The sequence below is a fragment of the Anopheles funestus genome, chromosome 2RL, assembly GCF_943734845.2.
Source record: "Anopheles funestus chromosome 2RL, idAnoFuneDA-416_04, whole genome shotgun sequence".
Taxonomy (NCBI): Eukaryota; Metazoa; Arthropoda; class Insecta; order Diptera; family Culicidae; genus Anopheles; species Anopheles funestus.
This window is the reverse complement of record NC_064598.1, coordinates 90,931,756-90,956,165: the sequence shown is the minus strand read 5'-3', so window position 1 is coordinate 90,956,165 and position 24,410 is coordinate 90,931,756. Positions and strand designations below refer to the sequence as shown.

Sequence of the window (24,410 nt, the reverse complement as noted above, 5' to 3'; positions counted from 1 at the left end):
TACATGAGCTAATCGTTTGTTTATTTCCTTCGTGATATCTACGCGTCAAGGCGAACGTCAATTCCGCGATAAGAAAAAAAAGTATGCCTAGAAGAAATGTGACGTTTTCCGATGATTATTTTATTTGCGTGTTTCGAATAGAAAAACGGGACGAAAACTGTGCAAAGAGGACAATTAACCAAGACCAAACCCTATTATATCCTGCCGGTCGGTTAAAAACACCCGGCTGAAAGGAGTGGCACCATATTGATACTTTTCCGTACACGGTTTCAACTAAATCATGGATCGCGGCAAATCAGGGCCGGGTATTAGGGCGACCAAGAAGCAACAACTGAGTCACCCGCAGGCGGAATTGTATGCCCTCGGTTCCAAATCGTCCGTCGGTGGTTCCCGTGGTGACGATGCCAAATCCCGGGTGGTTGTCGGTGGCGTGGTGTCGGACCGCAAACGAGAAGCCTCTTCGTCGATGGCACTTGGTAGCGGAGGTGGTCCAGTTGCATCGAAGAAGATGAAACTATCGTCCGGAGCGAGTGCTTCGATAGTTGGTGGTAGTAGCGCCGGCTTGGGCGGTGTATCCGGAGTCGGTACGAGCAAGATCTCCTCCGGTGGTGACAGCTCTAGCTCGAGCAGCATTCTCGAATACTGGGAACAGTGTGCGTTGGAGTGTGAATCGGTGGATCTGGCCGCGACCGTACTTTCAGCCATTGAGCAGCAAGATAGCGACAGCGTCGTGGGATACATCTGTGGAGCAATAAAACTGCTCATATCGCCGAAATCGAAATCCGAATCAGTTTTATCGTTATCGTTGCTATATCTGGCTCGCCTGCGGCCTCACCTGTTCTGCAACGAAACGATCACTTCGGCACTGATCGCTGTGCTGAAGCGGGATAGCGGTGGAAATGCCTTCAAGGGCCGCAATAATCCAACGATGCATATTTTGGCGTGCAATCTGCTCGCCCGGGGTTACAGTGATAAAAAGCAGTGGCCAGAAAGCTTTATCCGGACGTACATTGATGATGCGATCAACGATCGCGTGTGGGTAGATTACGAAGAATGCGCCCCATTCACCGACAATATTGTAGCGGCCTTTGGCACTAAAATACCACCCAAGTGGATGCTACAACCGGAACTGAGCACACTTAATCCAACGACACGCGACGGCACTCTGCCGGACGATGAACATTCAACGGACAGTGGGATGTTTGGCGATGCGCTGGGGAAAGATCCAGATGCCAATCCACCCCGATTTGGCCATATGCGCGAGCAGCTCGAGCGCATGGTAATAGACGCTATGAAGGATCAACTGAACCGTCGACAGGGGCCGGACTGTTCGACGAAAAATTTTCTTCGATATCTATCACTTACATGCGGCATTCTGGAGGTACGCGCCTTCGTCGTTCCACGGCTAGAAATGTGGATCCACAACGGGAAGCTGGTTAAGCCGGTGCAGGAACTGCTAACCTTCCTGTGCTACAACGTGACGGGTCAGAGTCCGAAAGAGCACGAGGTGCTCTCCAACTTGGCCAAGGTGCGCTTGAAATCGAAGCCACTGATTAACATCTTCATGATTGGGCTGAAGGAGATGATCAACTGCCAGCCGGAAATACTTACCCCGCTGTTGAAGTATGTCGTGCAGAATGAGCTCTCGAATGCACGTAATCCGAACAACATGGGCATGCTGGCGATGATGTTCCAGACGAAACCAACTGAATCGGCCGCCAACCTGGCGGAGATTTATCAGGAATTTCTACTCCAGCGTGAGGATGTGCTGCGCACGTTGCGCTTCTTCCTGCGTGAGTTAGTTAAGATGCTTCGGTACGACATCAATCTGACCGTGTTTTGCAAGGTGCTGCTGCAAAACCGGACCGATCTTACGCCGCAGATCGCTAGCTCGGAGTTTCGCGATCGTATCTTTCACTCGATCGTCGATCTCGTGTGTTTGTGCATGTTCCTGTCCGTGTCGCCTCAAATTCGCGAAGCAAACGTTTCCATTCGCAGTGGTCGTGAGACGAAAAGTTCCACCGCACTGAGTGCATTCTATCAACAGCAATCGATCATACAGGATCAGGCACTCGCCTGGATGAAGGACGTTGTACCGCGTGTTTACAAACCGATTGCTGCCAGCGATTACAAGGCGGCACTGCACAAGCTGCTGCTTTTGGATTCTCCAGAGGCGTACGCCAAGGGGGATCAGTGGCCACCGGAACCAGAGCGAGCGCCGCTTCTTCGAATGGTGTCCGAGATTCCGCTGCAAGAGAGCCTCATGCTATGCATACTGCTGATTGGTATTGAGAAGGAGATACCGTTTTCAATACAGGATACGATGGAGATAACGGAGCAGCTGGTTCGAAGGGCAGGATCCTTGCGCCATATGGACTACCCACCGCTGGAGATTACGGATCTGAAGATTATCGAGCTACTGTTCAAGATGTCCGAATATCACCATCCCGATAATATTGTGCTACCGACGAATTATGAACCGCCGAATCTGGCCATCTCGTCACTGTACTGGAAAACGTGGATCATTCTCCTACTAATCTCCGCCCACAATCCCTCCTCGTTCGGGTCGTTCTGCTGGGAACAGTATCCGATGCTACGGTTGCTGATGGAGATGTGCATCACGAATCAGATTGGGCCACCGAAACCGTGCGAAGAAGAACTATCGGTGGCAGCACTCGAGAAGGCCCAGATACTGGAGTTTGAGAACCATCTTGCCTCGAACCCGATTACGGAACAGAACAGTTTGCTTCTCTCGCAGTTGATACTGATGGATCCGCGTGGTGTGGCACGTCGACCACCGAATCCGGTGCTCGATCAGATACAGCAGCTAAACGTTAGCCACCGGTTGGGTCATTTGCTGTGCCGCAGTCGAAAGCCGGACCTTCTGCTCGAGATCATACAGCGCCAGGGAACGTCACAGTCGATGCCGTGGTTGGCAGATTTGGTGCAAAACTCCGAGGGTGACTTCAACCATCTGCCGGTGCAGTGTTTGTGCGAATTTCTGCTCGCCAATTCCGGCTCGGCTATTGTGGAAGCGAGCCGGGAAGCGGAACTGTTGCTGTACCTGCAGCGCGTACTGCAGGACGAAACGGGCGAGCATCAGATGATGATCGGAGAGGTGCTGGAGTATTTTCTTCGCCGGTTGTCATCGTTTTCCAGCGCATCGCGGCAGGCAGCTATACGTGGGTTGAAGCTGCTGCTGAAAGTGTTCCAGGAAGAGCACGATCCGGGTGCGACCGTTCCAATCGAGGCGAACAACGGGGACTGGCTGTTGCGTTATCTGCCGATGATACCGCACTTCCCGTACGTGCGACCCAGCGTGATCGTACAGCTGCGGGCGGCCTGTCAGGTGGAGAACATCCCCGAGCTGGTGATGGTGTACATCCAGTTCGTGGCGGCTCACAGTGCGATGGATGGGGAAGAAGCAATGCTGGAGCATGTGATGGACATGTCGCATCTGATTGTCGAGCGTACGACCGTGTTTGCGAACATTATACCGACCCTGGCGGATCCCAGCGAGCAGCGCATCCAGACACTGAACTGCTTGTTTGTCATGTTTAATAACTTTCTGATCAAGCTGCGGGATGCGAAGGTTATTCCGCATGCGTTCACCGAGTATCCCGACCTGTTGCTGGTGCAGTTTGCCGACGAAAGCCAATGTCACATACATCTCAACATCATTCAAGCGTTCGTGATTCTGCTCACCCATTCATCGTTCATTTCGGTTGCTGGACAAATATTGGACTACTGGTTTCCGGAAGGTTCGCCGCCACCGCAAGCATTTACGGTAGACGGGTCGGAGCCGGTTTGCATACTGCCCGACTGGCTCAAGCTGAAGATGATCCGCAGCAACGTCGAGCGACTCGTTGATGCCGCCCTGCAAGGTCTAACACCGGATCAAATTGTACTGTTTGTGCAGAATTTCGGTACACCCGTTAGCTCGATGTCGAAACTGTTGGCTCTGCTCGATCGTGCCGTGATCGTGCAGTACGAAGCGGTCAATGCTGCCATCCTGAACAAGAGCTATCTCGCACAGCTGATCGAGATACAGCAGGCTCGCGGTGCAAAGAATGGACACATTTCGGTGGAAGCGCTGGAATTACTTCCGCAGCAAATGGACGTCGCTGCCGAGGAGCAGAAGCTGGCAATCGATGAAGAAAAGGATGTGAAGCTGCTAGTGACGTCAGCTGAAGGGAGTGTAATGGAATCGTACCGTATCGAACTGCTGCCGTCGACTGCTTCCGCCGATCTGAGACGTTCTGTGTCTTCCGATGCGAGGCCTGCTTCCGGTTCGAAGACGAAGGAGATCGAGGAAGCGGTCGAGCTGGTGCTTACTTGTCCGCTGAAGCTGAACCGCACCGCCATGGGCAAATACCGCAAGCTTATTCAGCGGCTGATGAACTCCAGCTCGAAGTCGCAAGAGTACGCCGCAAACAAATCGATCGCGTATCTGGGCCGTTTGCTAAAGAGCCCACAAGGGCAGGGTTTGATTAAGGGATTGATGCAAAACTCGCAAGTCATATGCTTTTTCCGTGCGCTGCTTGAAACGCCCATCGAAAAGTTCGAAAATCTCAACTATATGTTGCATGTGCTGGATGAGATTATACGTTGCGTCAATCCAACGTCGAATACGGTCCTGTTGGAGGTTTTGGTTAGCAAGCGAACGCAGATGATTCGCCATGCCCAGAAAGAAGCGGGCGGTATTGCGAATGGGGCAAGTGTGAAGCAGGAATCAACGGTCGGCGGGTCTGTGACGATGGGCGGTGAGCTGCTGCAGGTACTTTCGACCACAAGAACTGCCGATGTGGAAAGGAAAGGTATGCAACAGCTGTGGCGTACAAGCCGGGAAACACTGATCAGTGTCGCTGCGACCATGCTTAAGGGAAATGGTAGCAGGCCGGATGCGATGGAAGTGAAAAATGAGCCAGAGGATAACAAATGTGGACTGCTGGTCGATTGGGTGGCTGATGCGGACTCGGAGCTGATACGCGTTAACAAGGAGCAGCAGATGGAGTTACTCTTTAGCAGAAGTTTATCGAATTCGCGCCCCTATCTGCTGTCGCTCATGTCACATCAAGCGAGTTGGGCTACACTGTACCAGACGGTAGACTTATTGATGGGATCATTTAATCCCACGTACGACCCATCCTCGGTGTTAGATTTCATCGATACACTAACGCGCAACCCGCGCCTTTGGCAGGGACGAGACAAAGCCGTACCGAAGCACGAACAGATCGAGTATATCGTAACACTAAGCGAGACTCAGTCTTGCACCTTCATCGATTACATACTGACGGAGGAAAAATGTGCGGAAATTGGCGAAGAATCAGTTCGTCGCTTGAGCCAACGCGTGAAGCTTCTGTTGCAGTGTTTGCCGGGCAAATTTTCGATGCTTCCTGGTATGGTGACGTACGTCCGTGGCTATGAACGTCGTGAAAATGCGGCCGATTTTGCTTCCGCCGTCAGACGGTTTCTCCAGCAACTGTATATGAACTTGCCCCCGATGAAGTTTATCCTGCCGAACGTGTGTACGGATCTGTACCAGAACGATGTACGCAACGAGCCCGGTGGATGTGTGGCGGACAAGTTTACGTATTACATTATAACAACGATCGCGTGTCTGAACAATCCACGCGACTTCCAAACCATGTCGGCCGAAATGGAACTGATCGTGCGGAAGCTTGCCGCATCGCATCCAACACTGCTGCTCAGACAGTTGTCCGTATTGTCCGCGTTGCTGCAGGGTCGGGCCCATATGGATTTACACGTCCTGCGGTCGGAATATCACTTTCATCTGTTCCATCAGGTGATGGGCATACTGGAGCTGCTGGCACCGCTCGTGTATCGTGATTGCTACCGAGCAGGTCTACAGAACGGGTTGGATTGTTTTTTCCAGCTGCTGAAACATCACGGTACGTTTAAGGAAAGCTACACGCTTATCTATCGCTTCGTGGAATTTTTGCAAGCATACATTGGAGCAAATCCCGTCACGGCGATCGCCTTCGTAGAGCAGTACGGCGACGTGTTGATCGATCTTTCCCATCAGCATTTTGATTTGCACGCGTTACAGCAATTAGTGCAAGGTCTGTCAATGTTACGCCATACGGGACCATCCGCACGGAAGCATTCCGTTGGTATTCTTGCTGATTTGGACCAGCTGGCAGCAAGTGCAACTTCGTACGAAGGTAGAGACGATCTTCGAACGATGATCGAGGGTGGTAAATTGGAGCATTCTGGCAGTGCAGCAGTGGGACTGATGTTAGCTCCAGCCATTAAGAACGACATTCTGCCAAACCATTGGACGGAGCTGGTCGCTGTGTTGCGATCAAGAGATATAGATGAAGTTTCCGTCCCGTTGATGGAACTGGATGCGCTGTCCGTTAAGCGTCCGGCACTGCTCGAAGATATCTTTGACGATGTGGTACGGTTCGTACAACATCCGTCACCAACCATTCGACAAATGGCACACAATCTAGTGACACGCTGGTTAAAGCAGAGCCCCGGCAGCGTTGGCACGAACGGGACGGCACTGACTGCGTTTGTACAGTGTCTTAACCATGAGGACGTTGCAGTAGTGCACAGTGCGCTGGACAAAACGACCGAGTACACGCTGTGCCTGCAGGAGCACACTCCCCAGATCCTGAAGGCGGTCTTTGAGCTGGGCATCGGAAGCAGGATCAACACATTCAATGCATTGCGACGGTGTGTTCAGGCGTTAAAGAAGCAACATGCCTGTTAAACCTGATTGATTGGGATGGAGCATTAGTGTAGCAGACGTAGTGACGTATTATAGTAAGTAAGAAAAATGTGTAATAATTAATTTTTATCGTAGAAAACAAGATTACAAGACGCATCTATTAATACGTGGAAAATGATGAGAAGAAATAAAAATTTGCTAATGTAAGTATTACAAATTATTCTTTAAGTGTACATAAACGCACGCTTTTATGTACCTATGTATAATTTATTCGCAATTTTCGATTTGACGGTGTACGAAAATCCAAAGTAAAGCCTACACAAACAAAAAGGAAGTTTCAATTTTCGTTAAACATAATATCAGTTTGACTGTTTGTGTGTGTTTTGGGGGATAATTAGCCTAAATAATTATTGCTGCATATTGTGGAGCAGTATGGTTTCGACATTTGCCCAACGATCCGTTGCCCGAATGCAACGATACGGTGAAGGAAATTTTTGCGTTAATACCACAGATACGATACGATTTAATGCACAGTTTGTCTATTATGAGATTTAAGGTAAAAAAAGGGTAATTTCGATACATTTTACAACTTTGCACGTAAGCGCAGCAAAGACGGCACAACAAGCTGAGATTGAGTGCGATCGGTTTAATGATAGTGTGTTCTATCTCGACCTTCATCTACCGATCATCTACGGCATGTTTCGCTTAGTTTTGTTGATTGCCTATTTTCTATGAGCCTTTCGACATGAGTATCGCAGCCAAATAGCAAACGATGGCCAGTATCAAGTAAAGATCCTGTGTGGAAATTGTCGCTACTTCTACGCTTTTCGATGGCGAGTCGGATCGATATTAATATTGTCCGTGCTAATTCCCTTAACATCGATGCCCAGTTCGTCATCGGGCGTACTAAGCCAATCACTTCCGTTGCTCTCCGAACGCTGCATCAACCGCTGGGAGGAACTCGATTCACTGTTGCTGTTGTTCGACGAACGTTGCTTACCAGCGTGCGGCTTGGTGCCGCGCGACGTCGTCGGATCGGCATCGGTTTTGAGTGAAATTAAATTTTCGTAGCTTGGGGTTTTGCTGAGCGTTAGATTAAGTGCTTTCGTTGATGGGAACTGGTTGAAAATGTTCATCTCCTTCGGCGGTGCACCTTCGTTCGGTGTTTCGACGAGTTTCTCCACCTTCGGTCGCACGATACTGATACCACTGTCGAGTGCACCGTACTTCGGATTGCCGATCGTACCACTGCCGGATGGTTTCGATTGCCCACCGGGATACAGCTGTGACACGCCGGTTCCTGTGCCAGTCGCACTGTAATACAAACCGCTCTGGTAGCATTGGCTCGCGAGAAGATTGGTACCACCTTCCTGCGGTACCAGGAATTCACGTTCCGATCCGCTGATGTTCATATCACAGGTTCTACTGCTTCCCGGGGCCAGATCGTACACGGCGCGGCCCCTAAAGCGTCGGCTGAGCGAGCTGCCTACCTCACCCAGATGTTCCGACACGTCCTGCCGCACGTCGGACAGATCGAGCATGGTCAAAAAACCATAGTACCAGGGTTGGGATGTACCACCGTTTCCACCACCACTACCACCACCGGCGCTGCTCCCGTTGATGCTGCCCCTAGCTATCAAACCTACTGGAATGTTTATCACGTACGGTTGGTGCGAAAAGCTGTAATGATGAGCCAGCGCGGCCAAAAACATTTCGATACAGATGAGAAAGTTTTGCAACTTTGTCGACAGTTCCAGCTGTGATTCGAACTCGGACGTGTTGCTGTCGAAAATGTCCTTTATGATACCGTAATACACTAGGAAGTAGATGATCACACTTTGACTGTTGAATGAGAAAGAGAAAAAGGGGAATTGAATAGGAAGGAATTAAATAAATGGATTATCCGCTTGATGCGATTGCAGTACGTACAAGAATGAAAAGAAGATGACGGCTTTTATGCAGAAAAATTTTGGCAACGGTTTCATCGCGCGCAGCTCGTTTCGTGTGGCCCGATAGAACAGTGCGAGACAGTACATTGCGATCGATTGGGAGCAATTGTTGATGAATACCAGGTACGGGAATGCAACGGATGCTTGAAACTGACCCTCACCGTAAACGTGATTCAGTTGGCAGATGCTGCAATACAAGAAAAAAAAATCATTTATCAAGAATTTTTAGTATTGCAGTGTTGGTGAAATCGTTCCCTACCATGCAATGATTGTGGTTAATGGTCTTACGACCGTGTACTGCAGTATACCGTGTTTGCAGTTATGCACAAACTCCCGGCCCATCTGCCACGTCGAAAGACAGCAGCAGGGAATGAAGTGATGTGTTTGCGCATTGAACTCTAGAGCCCGCTCTAGGTCCATCTCCAGGTTGAGATAGTTTAGTAGATACTTCATGAAGTTGTAGATGACGTACGCTTCGTAACATTCGCGTATACTGTCCATGTAGATCGATTTGCCAGGGTAGATCAAGCAGAGAAGCTAAAAGTGAAACAAAGAAACATGAAAAACTACTCTCCACTTTTCAATCATTCCCTGTACATACCGCATTAAGTGCGTAGATCGGCACCATCCACAGGATTCTGAAACGATAACACAGGGAAACATGATGGGAAAAAAAACTTACATTAAAACGCTGTCTAGAAACATGCTATAGCTTTCTGATAAGCGCATTCGAAATGCTGTGAAGAGTGGTAGTTACATTATCGAAGGTCAAGAAAAGTTCCGCATTTAAAATGGGTGTTCAACATGATAATCAACGATCGCTTTCGTTCCAAAGACGTATGAACGATGAATCATCAAGCATCGTTCATTGACAGTGATTTGCGATTGAGGAATACGGATGGTAAAACGTGCTTGAAAACACGTTTTTTGTTAATGAAGCACTTATCAAAAGCCTGTGATTTATGTGTAATAAATCAGGAAATTATGTAGTATTCAATTTTCAAACCGAAATCTGAAACACACTGAAGCTTGAGCATGTTTCTATCGTACCGAGTTTAGGAGGGTTGTTGTATTGCTCCATTTATAGCACCAAAACCAACCCCAAACTGTTCTTTTCAACATTTCCGTGTTATTTTCCACGGTTCAGCGCAACCATTGCTGCCGAAAGAATGGCCGTAGTAACTACGCAGGCAGACAGGGCGACCTGGTTTTATTGCTGCTAGCAAGTGTTAGTTTACATTTGTTTAGCTTCTAATCGCAAGGCACTAAAACATCGTTTCCCCTACTCGGTGAAGATTGGTTAGGTAGAAAGAAGACGTAAACATTCATGACTCATGGTATTTAATCGTGTTTGGGCAACGTTGGATGTGTTTGATAAGGCATAGAGAAAGCTGCCAAGGTTTTCCGCAATTTGATTAGGTTTAACAGACATTTTTTTACGAACAGTTGGCTGGGAAGAATATTTTACCTGATGATATGCCGCTGCAGCTGAGGTTGCGTGTAGTGAATGGTGTGCTGTGCGATCTGCCATATCGAGATCGGTATGGCGCATAGTACAAACAATCCACCGATCAGGATAAGTTGTCCCTTGCGGGTAAAGCCATCCTTTACCGAATCTGCGATCAGCAGCGGGACGACAATGATTACAAACAGTACGTACAGCACTACCAGCAGTGGCCGTAACCAGACTCGCCAATGAATGCACATTCTGCTTCCGTGCTCCCGTCTCTTCCTTTCCCTGACATGCACTGCAGAGGTTTCTCGCTTTCTTTGCACAGCATAAAACGAAAACTAGGCCGCACACATCATTTTACGAATCAATTCAACTCCTAGGTAGTTCTGAGTTTGTTGATTGGTACAGTTTTATCGTTCGTTATTGTAGATCGTTCCGCAAACAGTACGTTTATTTTCATCACAATCGATCGGAGAAATCCAACTCTACGGCACTTTCAATCATTTTCACCTGGTTTCACTTGCATGACGGATTTTCCCTAAGCACAAATACATAGCCTTAGCGCGTTTCGAATTACATGTACGCGTAGGTGATATAATTCGATTAGCTCACAGTTGTGTCCCGTAGATAACAACAGTGGTGCAGCACAGTAGTTTTTGTCGTGATGTTATTGTTTACAAAATAATGCAACTTTTTCACTGCGACGTCGAATGAAATGAGAATTCGTAGAAATTCATGCCCCTACGGTGCATTTGACAGCTGCCAATACGTCCTGTCAAACGGTACAGCTTGCTCTGTTTGGTAAACAAAACGCTGCGCAGTTCGGTTTCCGTGCAAGATCCAGCGAGCATTTCATCATATTAGGAGCAATCGACAGCATATTGCGGAAGGAAAATTTTTGCATTTAAATTTTTGACCAACCGAACAAAATGTTGATTCGTAATGTTGAGGTCGAAAAGCGGGCCTGCATGCACGTAAACTGGTACGATCTGTTTCGGAAAAACACGATCAAATCCTGCATCATTCCCGTGCCGGAAGATGTGTTAGCCTATCTGCGGCAGGACATGCTTATACTTCCGAAGGAGTGTACCAACTTTACCGATGTAAGCACCGGCGAAGGATTCCAAACCACGCACTACAACGCGTTCGACGATCAGTTCGGTGATGGTGACAGTGAGGCAGAGGATGCCGAGGATGCCGAGGACGAACAACCCGCATTTACGGCATTCTCGCAAACACTTACCGATGCTATCAAGAGTCTTGGAGGAACGGCTTTTTTGAAAACTGATTGGCACTGCCCGAAGGACGCACAGTGGATAACGCTGGGCCAATCGCTATGTGTGCGAGACATTACCGACGTGTATCAGCTGCTAAAAGCGTCCAGCTTTTGTAAGGAAGATTTCCGGGAGCGTTCCACCGTGAATGACAGTGGGTATCACATTGTGTTGAAGAAGTGGAGAGACATCCATCCCGGGTCGGAGTTCCGATGCTTTGTACGTAATCGTTCACTGATGGCAATCTCACCCCGGCATTGGCCATCGTACCATGAGCATATAGCGCGTGAACGAACTGACATCGTGACGGATATCGTGTCGCTGTTCAAAGAGAAGATTAAAGATACTTTTCCACTGAATGATTGTAGGTGTTGCTATGAATTTACCTTTGCCCAGTGGCGTAATATCTCGCATTCCGATTGCTAATAGCTTTTGTATCTTTTCCACAGATGTTTTCGACGTTTACCGCCCAGCGAAAGACAAGGTCATCATCATGGATTTTTCGCTCTATGGCAAGGGACATTCCGATAGCTTGGCGTTCGATTACGATCAGCTGGATGATGAGGCGCTGGTTGAAACAATCGAAGAAGAGGATGATCCTGAATTTCGTTACCTGCCGAACGATTGCGGCATACAGCCGATTAAGCGCAACGTGTACGGATTTCCACAGGATTTCAGACATTTCTTTCAAGGCGCTGCTTCGTCGGACGGTAACACCGGAGGAGAGTTCAGTGCAGCGGAAGACAGTAACAATTTGGTCAATCGATTGATTGAACAGTGCAATCTGCATCAACTGTACGATAATGATGAGGAGCAACCTTAATGTGTTTAGAACCATTTGTACGTCTGGGCGCGCTAGAACGATACTAGACTATAAAACAACTCGTATGTGAACAGTCCATTCTGTAATTATAAGCCTTAAGGTTAGTATAATTCAATCTCGAGTATTTACAAGTATTTCGCACTTTCGTTCTGTTCGTAACGATTTCATTTTGTTCCATTTAATGTGTCTCGTTCACTTCTCTCTCCTGCGCTGTCGGCGTGATCGTGCGGGCATCATCATTCGTCAGCACACGTCGGTTTCGTAAAGTTCATTCACAGTTGATACTCTAAACGTATATATAGGCCACGGTTGTCTTAACGTTTGCCGCTAAAAGAGATCCATATCATCGCACGTAATATCGAGACAGTCCTCTTGGTAGTTGGCCAAACTGCGCATGGGTGTCGAACCGTCCGGCAAAAGTCGACACGTATCCTCTGGACAGGCGTCCGAATCTTTGTCCGTATCGTTCGTCTGCAGCAACGCTTTGTCTGGGCTGGTGGTTACGTTTACATGGATGTTGCGTGCTTCGTAGTCGGAACCACCCTCGAAATTTTCTTCTCCTACCGGCGATGGCGGTGGGTTTGAAACTGTTGAAGAGAAAAATGGAAAGTAAGGTGTTTTATGAAAGGGGGCAGGTATGATGGAGCTGTTTCCTCTACACTTCACTCACGAGTGCTGTGCGTTTCCGCCTTCAGGTGCGACATAATCGGTATCGACGGTTGTTCGGCATCGTTGGCCACTTGGCGGTTTAGCGTTTTCTTTAGTTCTTCCACTTTTTTATCGCGGTTTAGATTTTTCGTTAGCTTCCATTCTTTCTGTTTTGCCTTTTTGTCCTCCTGGAAGATGGTCTTTTTAATCTCCTGGTCCACTTCCTCGCAATGCTTCAGAAGAAATAGGAACACTCCTCCCGGTGTACGTCGCCGCCAGCCCTTCTGTGGTAGGGAAAAAGTGGAAAGCAATGTTAGTGAGACGTTTAATTATTAGGCGCGTGGCTAAATCTACCATAACTAGCATTCCTCCATCTGCTTCAATTTTCTGTGTTTCTTTGAAGAGTTTTATGGGTATCTCTTTACCAAGCGCTTCGACCACTCGCACTGAGAAAAAAACATAAATATTAGTTTCGTTACGTTCATCTACGCAAAAACGATGCACATTCGATCTTACCCATTAGATCGGTGTGATTTTCGTTCAGTTTTCCAGCCAGCTCTATGCCGAACATTTCATTGGAACAGTTCTCCTCCACGTTCAGATCCGGTATGTGCCTGCAATCGAATCTAGGGCGTAATTTACGTTCATATTGTACGGACTTAACTTAATTCCCTTCACCAGCTGTGCTCATTTGATACCCATGGTGCATAAAAGTCAGAAACATACCTTGGAGCATTATTCGCACAGTCGTCACTGTTACTGTCGGTGCTGTTATTCCGTTTGCCAATCCGATCCTTTACGCTGCCCCGCCGTTCCCTATGTTCCGTCTCCGGGTAAGAGCTGTGAGACGTTCGCATTCGCTTACCACCACCGGCATATCCGTCCGAATCGTCCGAGTTGGACTGGCGGCGTTTTAACCGTTCGAATGCGTTGCCACTCTGCAACCGAGACTTTAGCTTATAATCGTACGATTCTACGTCACGGTTGCGCATTCCGTTCGCGGTCACATCGCAACCCCGCATCGTTTCCATCAATGTGTCCTCTTGTAGACTTTCCGTCCATATGTTATATTTGTTCGGTCGGCCAGCAGTAGTTGGGCCAGCACTAGCACGAGCCGTTGGGTTTGGTTTGCCAGCAACGACACCCTTCGGATGCGGATGCAGCATTCGCTGATGTCCTGCCCGTGACGGTTGTCCGAGCATTCGTTTGGGATAGCTGCCGGCTCCGAGTCTTATGTTGCTACCACTTTCATCCGAGCTACCGTCCGTGTCACTTTTATCCTGGTGAAGTTCATCGTCATCGTGCTCGTCCGAGACGATGTCCATTTGTCTCGGCAGACTCACGGAGACAGACGCAAACTCGCTCTTAGCCAGGTCCGGGCGTGCAAGAGGCGTGTACCCATCGCTATCACTGTCGGACAACTAAACCAGAGACGATCGGCAAAAGGGGAATACGTTAATATTTGGTTAAGGAACAGAGTTTCTGAGAAAATGATGCATTACTTCTCCTTCTTCCAAATCGTCTTTCGGACTCGGTAAATTTAGCGTCTCATGTTCCATCATTTGTGCGCCCTTCGTGTAAAAGCTATAGCCACGGCACGAGTACAACTGGAAGCGATTTAGTAGACTCGTAAATACGGCCTAGAAATACGCCATTAGTGCGTAATTTGAGCCTAAATTCGCGATCGCTTTTAAAGAAAAAAGTATCACCGAAATAATCAAACTGTCGCGGGTTTGGCGCTTGGTTGACATTTCTTTGACAGCTCGCACTGCACAGTGCACAAATTTGCTTGAAAACAGCATCGATATATGAAAAATTCTTTACATGAAAAGTTTCACATTTGAACGCAGAAGCGGGTTAATTCGAATGAAACGTTGGGCTGGGAATGTGCCCCATTTGTGGGAATCACTTTCTTTGTGACTTTTATATAAGATAGTTGCAGTAATAAGTAGCTTGCACCAAGATAAGATTAATTTAGTAAGAAAGGCATGATCTAATTTTGGTTTATCTTCAATAACAAAAGAAAGATCAGAGAGATCAAAGACCATCTTGAACAAGATCAGTAGTTGTTTAAAGAAATCGTTTCATTTATCGAAGCTCATGTGCCAACCATCAGCATTGGTCGCGAGATTCGATAAATCGTCAATGTTTCATGCATCTTTTGTGAGTTACACCATTTCGATACTGTGTACCCGAATGTACAAACAAATCACTACGAAATCAAACGGGCTGGGTTTGCAAATAGTTTGCACTGCAGATCGTTATTTGCTTTGACCGTACACCGGGTTACGGTAAATGTTTGCATGCTGCGATCGTTAACGAAACGGTTATATGATCCCTCCCTTTCCTCACTGCTAAGATCGAATGAACCGACGATCATTATCCGATATCACCCTGGAGGGGTTCCCCCCACCCCCACCATTGACGAGGTGTTGTCGATAAACAGATCACATCGCATATTGCACAAAGGATAGCACAACTTGCTTGGAATCAGTAGTAGAATTATAGACAAAAATCACCACCCTTTCAAGCTCAGTATCAATTAGTAAATATAATTGCCACTTTACGGATGTTGATCACGTTTCTAAGAAGCTGGGCTGGGACTTAACGGTGGCCACTTAGTTGTTGTTTGTGTGGAATACTTAATGATTACGTTTTTTTTGCACTTCATCCTTTTTTGTGATAAACAGTTTTAGCCCCTCGGTACAAAGGGCACAACCGTTAGCTGACGTCTGACGGTGGGCCAGCTTCCGGTTAACTCAAATTGACCCGACGATCAACCTGTCGGAATTATCACTCGTGAAACAAAACGTATTGAAGGGGCGGTGGTGTAGTTCCTTCAATGAAAAATAACGAATATACGCTGCGAGCCTGATCGAGTAGCGTAGTGCAGCTATTGGCGTGAGACGCGTTTCACACGCTCTCTAGGCAGGAGAGAACACGCGTAATAACCTTCGTTTCGGATGCATAAATTAGATTCCACGCCTTCGAATCGGTGTTGATCGATACGGCCACTACTTAGTGACCGCTCGGCTCAAGCTACACCACCGGCACCCATCACAACTAATTGCCTGCATGTGGCTATGTGGTGTGTGATTATTACTATCATGCGTACTTTTCATGCAACGTTGGGCACGGAAATGATAAGAACACGGTGTGAGTTTATTTTAGAAAGTATCATTGGATTTATTGCTCAGCTATATCCTGTTTATGTTGCTGTAGGATTTCCGCAAAATTTCTACAATTTTTTTTCCGAACTAGACGTAGTGTAAACATCGTAAAACATAACGTAACAATATCAATCAAAAAAACAGATAAAATGGCCACCATTGTAGCAGTGAGTCTACAGACAACGATATCACAAAGTAGGGGTTAGAGTTCAATAAAGCATGGAACTTTCACGCTTAACTCCTAACGGAGTGAGTATGCGGCGGGAAGGGATGGATTAGTTTGAGTACCTCCGTCCATTTTTTTTTGCTTCACTGGCGATGTCCTTGTGGCGAAGAGAAGTACCCAGTACCCACAGTAAAACTCACGGACAGGATGTGGTAAATCGAGTACTATAAGGAAAGCACGCGAATGTTGTGTACCGCAGGTAGGAAGCTTTAGGAAACACTGGTGAATTGGCATTAAATGTTTGAGGTGGTTTGTTTGTTTACCGGTTTAGGTATCCTTTGCCCTTGGTTCCACTTCCGGCTCACTGGTTACAAGCGTCACAATCACACTAGCCGTCTTATTCCAGCGCGATGCCCTCCTTCTTGGCCTGGTCGCGATACTTCTCGAGGTACTTGTTCTCCGGATCGTACTTCTTCTGCAGCGTCTCCCACTGTGTCTTGCGGTTCTGGATGAGGTAGTTGATCACCTGGATGGCGCCGTCGCGCTGCTTCGTACTACACTTGGCACAGTCGGTCTGGAGAGCGTCCGGAAGGATGCGCTTCAACTCGTTGCCGTCCGGAGTGCAGCGGCCCTGATCCAGCAGACACTTGTAGTAGTTGTTGAACAGACGGTCCGACTTCAGAATTTCTTCCACATCGACGTTATCGTACTTGGTGGTGTAGCTCTGAGCGGCCACGGTACCGACCAGGGCAAGGGCAACGACGACGAACAGTTTCATGGTTGAGCGTTGGATTAGTTCTGCCGGAGGAGAATTGAAAAATTGGAAAATCGCTATAATCGAACGGACCGAGAGGTTTGGAGGCACTGAAACACTTGTAGTTGGATTGTTATCGATATCGTTTCACACGCGATTTAAACGAGTACGAACTGATCAGGCTTTGCTCGTTGATCGAAAGAAAAAAAAAAAAACGTTATCTTGTTGCGATCACTACAATGTTAAGATCTCGGACGCTACTAAGAACTTTGGTGCCGCTTGATCACTTCTCATGCTATACTAACCTGGTGCGTTAGAACTGTGTATCGTTGGAAAGGAGTGTGTAGATTCGCAATAGTGCACTGCGCAAACTGTGCTCTATCTACCGAACCGGCTAGCCTTTTATATATATTTAACAATCCGCAGCGACACAACCACACGTATCACCTGCTAGACTAGTAGCGCTGGTGGAGGTTTGCCGTGACGAAAGCATCGTCACCAGGAGAGGTTAACTCTCGTGTCAGTCTCATGCTTTTGGATCTCCGCAATCGCCGGCTAGATAGCACTCGATACCGGTATGACGACTACGAGCCAAATGACGACTTATGACGTCAGCATGCATTGTGGGGGAAACTGCATTAAGGCAACAGTTGCGATTAGATGAAACGAGTCACAGGGAAGGGGTAGGCCACGCAGTGTCTGGAAGGTGAGACGAACGAGAAATAGATCGAGCGGCGGATGGATCAGTGTATGATCGTGAACTTTCAGTGGCCCTCTACGCCCCCGCCATGCCACTTGCCACATGAGACGGGGCTTTCTGGTAATTGTGTCTCCTCGTCGAGGTGCTGAGGTGGAGAAGCGATCGCGGTGGATGCTCATTTTCGCACCTTTTTCTATAAGAGATGAATAGCAGCAACTCTCCTTCGTCATCTTTCTTAGACTTGCAGTTTCCTTCCCTTGCAATATCCGCGCGTGTGGCCCAGTGGCTGCATTGTGCTTCTGCATCTCGCCTAATGTTGCTTATAATTGTTATTATCGATACCAATTCGCTGAAGCTTTTAGCTGTCCACTAGACTTGAGCCGGAGCAGTGCGGCATAGGTGAATTCGACAGACGGAGTGGGGTACCCCCGCGGAGGAGGTTTTTTTCTGGCGGAAGTGGCGCGATGCGGTGCACGCGCATCTGAGGCGAGAGTCGCGGTCCAAGGGGTCGTGCAAATATGTGCTGGAAGGTTGTAGGTTGTAGGTACGTAACGGTTGGCTACTGTTGGCGGGCGGTTGGTGAAACTATTTTTTACTTCTGCGCCGACCGCAATGGAACTCGCGTTCGGACAATAGAGACTCCCTCCACTTCCCCTCCCCGTCACCCTTCGGTTGGCGGTGGGGTGTAGCCGAAAACGCAAATCTTCGAGAGCTACATCGGTACTGTTCGGGGGTATCCTTGATCGAAAGAATTGTTTAGATTTAGAGGTATAAAAACCGATCACGGTTCTGCAGTTCGGTACAGTCAGTGCTTCTAACGCAGTTGGAGAGCTTCTTCTCTTGCAAACAACATTCACATTCGTTCTGGTTAGTTAACAGACAGCTTTTTACGTGTGCTTATACCTGCTGGTGCTACATTCTAGTGTCCACTAATTCTATTCTAATTCTATTCGTTTTTTATTTGCTTTGTGTCCGTTTTTTTGTGGTGTCTTCAGTCGCAAACAAACTAACCATTGCCATCATGAAACTGTTCGTCGCCATCGCTTTTGCCCTGTTGGCCGTTGTCGTCGCCCAGGAGCAGTACACCACCAAGTACGACGGTATCGATCTGGATGAGATCCTCAAGTCGGACCGTCTGTTCAACAACTACTACAAGTGCCTGATGGATGAGGGCCGCTGCACTCCCGACGGTAACGAGCTGAAGAAGATCCTGCCGGAAGCCCTGCAGACCAACTGTGAAAAGTGTAGCGAGAAGCAGCGCAGCGGTGCGATCAAGGTGATCAACTACGTGATCGAGAACCGCAAGGATCAGTGGGATGCTCTGCAGAAGAAGTACGATCCGGAGAACTTGTACATCGAGAAGTACCGCGAGGAGGCCAAGAAGGAGGGCATCAAGCTGGAATAAGCCTCGTGCACGGATAGTGCGGCCGAGTGATCCGTCGCTCTGTGATATTGTTTGTTGATGTTATCTCAAAAATAAAATGTGATAGACCTTTTGAACTAAAACAAATAGTGTGTGTTGATTTTCCATATGAAAGTTGCAGTATTCGAAAAGGAATCAGTAGTTGCATATTGCTGGAAGAAACAATCATTCTGATTTAAAGATTTTTAAAAAATCACGCGCCAAATGGGTTGCTTGTTTGACATTGAAATGTTGCACGTAGTTTATAGCACCGAGGTCGACTACTTCAATATTGTATTCCCGAACGATTCCGAAGATTAATTCATTTCCGGAAATTACCGAAGATTGACAGCTTTGAAATCCGTCTCTTTCATCTTGTTCAAAACAAAACATTTTACTGGGACGATGTGGTAGTTGGTATCTCGTTGGTTTGGAAGAAATTCTGTGTTAAATTGTGTATTAGTTTATCGATTTTATGCAACAATATAGCGCAATTGGCGTTACAAGATGGCTATGGAGCTAAGTATTTTGACGCTCAACATTTGGTAAGTTTAGTCGCAAACGACTACAAACAATGAATCGTCTTTGGACCACCTGATTGTTTTTGTCCTGTTTGGTTGTGCTTTGGCTTTGTGTCGCCTAGGGGTATTCCGTACGTGTCCAAGGATCGGGAGGTACGAGTGAAGGCTATCGGAGATGTGCTCGCCAGCGGTAACTACGATATCGTGTCGCTGCAGGAAGTGTGGTCAGACAGTGACTATCAGTATTTGAAGCAGCGGGTGGAAAATGTGCTTCCGTTTTGCCACTATTTCTACAGGTAGGTAAGCATAATGGTATAGTTAATGGAAACGGTGCAAATGAATCATCTCGTCTCCCTTCCAGTGGCGTCGTCGGTTCAGGGTTAGCGATTCTCTCGCGCTATCCGATTGTATCGGCTTTCTTCCATGCCTGGTCCGTGAACGGGTACATCCATCGCATTCAGCACGGTGACTGGTTCGGTGGGAAAGGGGTCGGCATGGCCAAGATCGCCGTAAACGATCAGCTGGTGCATGTGTACGTTGCTCATGTAAGTATGCGGGTAAAACGGGTATGGCGGGTCTACATTACGGTGCTGCATTAATCATAAACCAGACTGTAAGTCAACAGATTAGAATCGTAAAATGATTGCTTCTGCTTAGAGATTCGATCTAGTCACTGTGTGACGTGATTTGTAACATTAAGACATCGTTTGCAAAACCATTTTGTTATATTCCGTCCTGCTGATGGGGTTAATGGTGGTATCTGTTTTTTTTTACTCCGACACGGTGCTGATTAGGCGCCGCTAGTCCTCAATGATAGTAACTTCCTACTTCCTGTATGACAATATGATCGATCGGGGACGCATGGCAGTGAATTTCCATAATATGTTAATGCGCGCCCGAGCGACACCAGCCATGTGGCAAGCAAACGTTAAATTAAAAATCTTTCTTTCCTCCTTCACGCTACGTGCAGCTTCATGCGGAATACAACCGACAATGTGACGACTACATGGCCCATCGTGTAATACAAGCGCACGATACGGCTCAGTTTATTGAGAGTACGCGCGGACAGTCGGTTCTACAGGTGCTGGCCGGTGATCTCAATACAGAACCGGGCGATCTCGCTTATCGGGTGCTGGTAACCAGCTCAAAGCTGAAGGATTCATACGATCGCAAATCGATCGGTAGCGCCGTTGGTACGAATGAATGTCACACGAACAGCTACACCGACGCAACGGCAGCTAAGCAGCAACCGAACGGAAAACGGATCGACTACGTAATGTATCGAATAGGGGAACATTATGAAGGACGATTGTTGGAACATCGATTACCGCTGCCAGAACGAGTACCGGGACAAACGTTCAGCTACTCAGACCACGAGGCTGTGTACGCCAAATTGATACTCAAAAAAAGCTCATCCACTTCAACCATCCAAAATTTTATCGCCTGCAATAGTGGCAAGGTGCGGGACGACGAAAGCTGCAGTCGTGAATCGCGAGAGGAAGTCCAACGGGAAGCAGTGCTGGCACTGCGTGAAAGTGTGGCCATTTGCAACGAAAGTCTAAAACAGCTAGAATCGCACCGACGCAGCTACACCCTGATGGCGATCGGCGTGATCATTGTGTTGATCAACTTGCTCGAACTGCAGGCACCGTACGGTTTGAAGATAGCATTTTTGGTGCTTAAATTTCTGCTCTGTGCCGTCATCATATTCTTCGTCGTGATGGCCACTATCTGGAACGTGATGGAAAAGCACGGCATACTCGCTGGCAAACTTTCGATGGAAATTGCCCTGAAAGGGTACAGCCTCGACGGGGCAGCCACCGGGTACGGTGCGACGAGTGAAAAATGAAGCACCCGACTGTACATTTCCAACTCCACTTTAGCGCGTTCGTTTTTTCCCCTCTGTTGCGAACAAATGACCTTCGATAAAGCACGCCACACCGAACGATAGAAGACTGCACACGGCCGACCCGTTGATGCTGTAACGCACAGACACAGCGCAAGTGCGCACGGCAAATAGTTTGTTAAAGCAGGATGATATATAAACATTCCCCGAAATAGAAGCCACCCAGCCAGCGCATGGGAAAACACTGTAATGCTCTTTGTTGTTTCGATTTCAGATTTGCTTTCGAGCCGAACCGAAGGGAAAACGATCCATGGTCACAGTGTTAGCCCGAAGCATGCCACGCAATCGCAGGGCATTCCCTCGATGTGCTGTTGCGATAAGCACGCATTGAGGCACCGATGCACCGACACACATTTAATGTCGACACCGTTCGATAAGCAATCTGGCGGGAGTTTTTCCAGCTGTCCAGGTGGCGTGCTGGCTTAAGCATTAGGCTGAGTCAGCTATGTGTTTCACAGCCCCGTCTGGTAACAGTTCCGGTGTTTTATGAACCATGGCAGGAACGTGTGTATCTTGTTATGAGCTTCAAAAAACTCCATTCTACAACCCTCTTTTTTTGGAAGGATGTTATACTGGTTACGCTTGGTAGCATTTGGCAACAAAAATAAAAATGACACTCGTCTAGCGATGAGTAATCTGTTTTGAAGAATTTTCCTGCACATATTGGATGGAAAAACACATTTTAAAAAATGAATAAACCATCACATGCATTGCTCCGACACTGACAGACACCGCGAAATGGAAGAGAAGTATTTTTAAAATCTGTTTCTTTCCTGTGTCTGTGAACAAATGGTGCTATACGAAAACCAGCAAACAGAGCACAAAGGAAACTCTTACTATTTCACGCAATTCATTGCAATACACTATTAATATCTTCGATCTTGGAGGTGTTACAGTCGAAAGATCACGAAATGAATTACGCCAGAATGACGTCAATGAAGAAGAAGCAACGAAGAAACGGTGCAAAGTGGATTAAGTCTCAAGTGCAACTCAATTCAAATAATCGCACAAGAAGGAAGAGATGAAGCAAAGGCATCATCGATTTTTGCCAGCCACATTTGCTTCAATTTCGTAATTTTGTGGAAGTCATTTTTAAGGTTCCTTCCTGGTGTGTGCCTAAGTTCGGCAGAATAATTTCCATCTACAGGTGCGTGATTTAGGATGACGGAACATTCTAGCAATCAATAGCAACCATCTACCCAGCGTGGTACGGCAGCAGTTCCGTTCTAAATCGAAAGGGCGCTCCGTGACGTAAAGAAATTGCGCCGCATTGAATATGGAACGGCTGTGGCCGATTTCCTGGAAGCAGAAGCAATATAGCAGGGAATTCCCGGCAAAACAAACGCCAGAGCTACCAGTTTTTGAGAAGAAGCCTATGCTCGTTTGTTATGCCGGAATGGAAAAGTTGGCGGAGCCAATTTCCGTTGAAACCGTGCGCCGACGTGTGACGTCTTTCACTTGACCGACATTGTGCGCCGGTCGGTGGAAAAGTACCCTTCAACACTGTATACAGCGCCTACACAAAAGCGTGTCGATCATCCGTCCGAACGATAGACAGGTTAGACTGCACCGGATATTGTGTTCGGTGGACCGGTTGCACAACGGCTCGACACGACGGAGGCACGTTGGTTGGGTCGTGATTAACGTTGCGCTGTGAACTTGAACTTGATCTCCTTTTTTTTCTTCTGCGCCTGCGGCACACTGTTGACGATCGAGGCGATCGGTCGGATGAGTTCAAGATGAAAGCCATGGTTTCGCTGGGTGCCATTTGGATTTCATTGCCGCAGTGATGTTGATGGTTACACTATCAAGAGAGGAGATCAGGTAGAAAGAAACATGGAAACATTGCGATGCCCCGAAGCTATCTTTAAATTTGGTTCTCAACACAGGCGAATTGATCCACAAACCTGATGTCTTCAGTCTGGTGGAATTAATTTAGCAGATAAATTTTGCAGCTATTTGGCAGTCGTCGAATGGGGAGGAGTCATTGACATGATCTTGTCATGATCGAAACTGGGCATGATTGATTGCGTGCTGTCAAATGCTGGCGCATTTCGCATTGCGTGTGGTTTTAAAAAGGGACATGAGACAAAGATTTGAAGATCGTTTAGATTGTTCTTCTTCTAACACTCCGTGGTTTTGCATCCAACTTACAGGTCATTGCTCTGGTAGCAAGTTATATCACATGCTGTGCCGTGACTATTGTAACTCACTAGAGCCCCATCCGGATTGACTGGTTTAAACAGTTTTGCTAAAAAGGCTAATAGTTTTGCGATTTGTATTCTAGAAACAGGTGATGATGTGTAGACAGCAAGTGTAAATGTTTTATTTGTAGGTTGCGAGCCTTGCAAACGGTAAAATGGGTTACATCACTGCTTGTAGAAAAACGAGTTTGAGTCCGAATGTTGAGTTGAACAAATGTGAAATTATTCTATTCGTTTTTATAAAGCTATGCTTTGTTCAAATGCTTTCCAAAACTGTACAGAAAAACTTGCAGAGAATTATATCTTTCCTTGAGGTATGAAAATAATATCCAAATTATTGCTTTTATTGATCGGTTGCCGATTTTGACCGATGAAGTGTGCACCAAGGGCAGAGGAATTAAGTGTCCGTGACGCTAATTCAAAACGTCTGGAAGATAAACTAACCTTTTTTTTATTCGTGTATTAATCCCACCAAACCCGCCATCCATATCCATTGATGTGAACGCATCTATTGATCGTTTATCTGTTAATTGATATCCTGTCAGTGCGGCTCGATTTTGGAAGTGAAGTGATGCAGGGATGACGATGTATCCCCTGCTTGTCAAGCGTGTATTATTAATCAAAATTTATTCTTTTTCCTAAAAGTGTGAGAATGAAGGTCAGTGTACAACAGGCAGGAAATATTGCTTTTAACAATTAAGCGTCGCATTTAATGATGGCTTTTCAAACTTGCTAGATACTGA

General features: G+C 47.2%; 7 protein-coding genes across 9 annotated transcripts; 4 read left to right on the top strand and 3 right to left on the bottom strand.

Moving 5' to 3' along the window:
• Positions 1 to 11: 11 nt before the first annotated feature.
• On the top strand, positions 12 to 6,839 carry LOC125765686 (integrator complex subunit 1). Its single transcript, XM_049431086.1, has one exon. The coding sequence runs from the start codon at positions 281 to 283 to the stop codon at positions 6,737 to 6,739; it is 6,459 nt and encodes a 2,152-aa protein (XP_049287043.1). The 5' UTR covers positions 12 to 280; the 3' UTR covers positions 6,740 to 6,839.
• Positions 6,840 to 6,954: 115 nt separating this feature from the next.
• On the bottom strand, positions 6,955 to 10,353 carry LOC125765693 (transmembrane protein 184C). The gene is made up of 5 exons (XM_049431119.1): positions 10,115 to 10,353; positions 9,248 to 9,284; positions 8,906 to 9,183; positions 8,627 to 8,833; positions 6,955 to 8,539 (listed from the first exon to the last, which is right to left on the bottom strand). Exons 1-5 carry the CDS (start codon positions 10,351 to 10,353, stop codon positions 7,516 to 7,518), a joined length of 1,785 nt encoding a protein of 594 aa, XP_049287076.1. The 3' UTR covers positions 6,955 to 7,515.
• Positions 10,354 to 10,905: 552 nt separating this feature from the next.
• On the top strand, positions 10,906 to 12,311 carry LOC125765705 (cell division cycle protein 123 homolog). Its single transcript, XM_049431138.1, has 2 exons — positions 10,906 to 11,737; positions 11,823 to 12,311. The coding sequence occupies exons 1-2, from the start codon at positions 11,029 to 11,031 to the stop codon at positions 12,194 to 12,196; spliced, it is 1,083 nt and encodes a 360-aa protein (XP_049287095.1). The 5' UTR covers positions 10,906 to 11,028; the 3' UTR covers positions 12,197 to 12,311.
• Positions 12,286 to 14,603, bottom strand: LOC125765697 (phosphorylated adapter RNA export protein). 2 transcript variants are annotated; one of them, XM_049431126.1, is made up of 6 exons: positions 14,347 to 14,603; positions 13,571 to 14,265; positions 13,361 to 13,470; positions 13,199 to 13,290; positions 12,867 to 13,128; positions 12,286 to 12,783 (listed from the first exon to the last, which is right to left on the bottom strand). In XM_049431126.1, the coding sequence occupies exons 1-6, from the start codon at positions 14,404 to 14,406 to the stop codon at positions 12,524 to 12,526; spliced, it is 1,479 nt and encodes a 492-aa protein (XP_049287083.1). In that variant the 5' UTR covers positions 14,407 to 14,603; the 3' UTR covers positions 12,286 to 12,523. The 2 variants fall into 2 exon arrangements, with proteins under 2 accessions (XP_049287083.1, XP_049287084.1); XM_049431127.1 differs by having other exon boundaries at positions 12,289 to 12,783; positions 13,361 to 13,458; positions 14,347 to 14,599.
• A 1,402-nt stretch (positions 14,604 to 16,005) lies between these two features.
• Positions 16,006 to 17,354, bottom strand: LOC125765718 (ejaculatory bulb-specific protein 3-like). The gene is made up of 2 exons (XM_049431152.1): positions 17,240 to 17,354; positions 16,006 to 16,978 (listed from the first exon to the last, which is right to left on the bottom strand). Exon 2 carries the CDS (start codon positions 16,956 to 16,958, stop codon positions 16,578 to 16,580), a length of 381 nt encoding a protein of 126 aa, XP_049287109.1. The 5' UTR covers positions 16,959 to 16,978; positions 17,240 to 17,354; the 3' UTR covers positions 16,006 to 16,577.
• Positions 17,355 to 18,390: 1,036 nt separating this feature from the next.
• Positions 18,391 to 19,144, top strand: LOC125765717 (ejaculatory bulb-specific protein 3-like). The gene is made up of 2 exons (XM_049431151.1): positions 18,391 to 18,501; positions 18,630 to 19,144. The coding sequence occupies exon 2, from the start codon at positions 18,656 to 18,658 to the stop codon at positions 19,037 to 19,039; it is 384 nt and encodes a 127-aa protein (XP_049287108.1). The 5' UTR covers positions 18,391 to 18,501; positions 18,630 to 18,655; the 3' UTR covers positions 19,040 to 19,144.
• A 211-nt stretch (positions 19,145 to 19,355) lies between these two features.
• LOC125765703 (putative neutral sphingomyelinase) lies at positions 19,356 to 21,653 on the top strand. 2 transcript variants are annotated; one of them, XM_049431134.1, is made up of 4 exons: positions 19,356 to 19,581; positions 19,680 to 19,853; positions 19,919 to 20,102; positions 20,528 to 21,653. In XM_049431134.1, the coding sequence occupies exons 1-4, from the start codon at positions 19,544 to 19,546 to the stop codon at positions 21,404 to 21,406; spliced, it is 1,275 nt and encodes a 424-aa protein (XP_049287091.1). In that variant the 5' UTR covers positions 19,356 to 19,543; the 3' UTR covers positions 21,407 to 21,653. The 2 variants fall into 2 exon arrangements, with proteins under 2 accessions (XP_049287091.1, XP_049287092.1); XM_049431135.1 differs by lacking the exon at positions 19,356 to 19,581 and having other exon boundaries at positions 19,698 to 19,857.
• Positions 21,654 to 24,410: the final 2,757 nt, after the last annotated feature.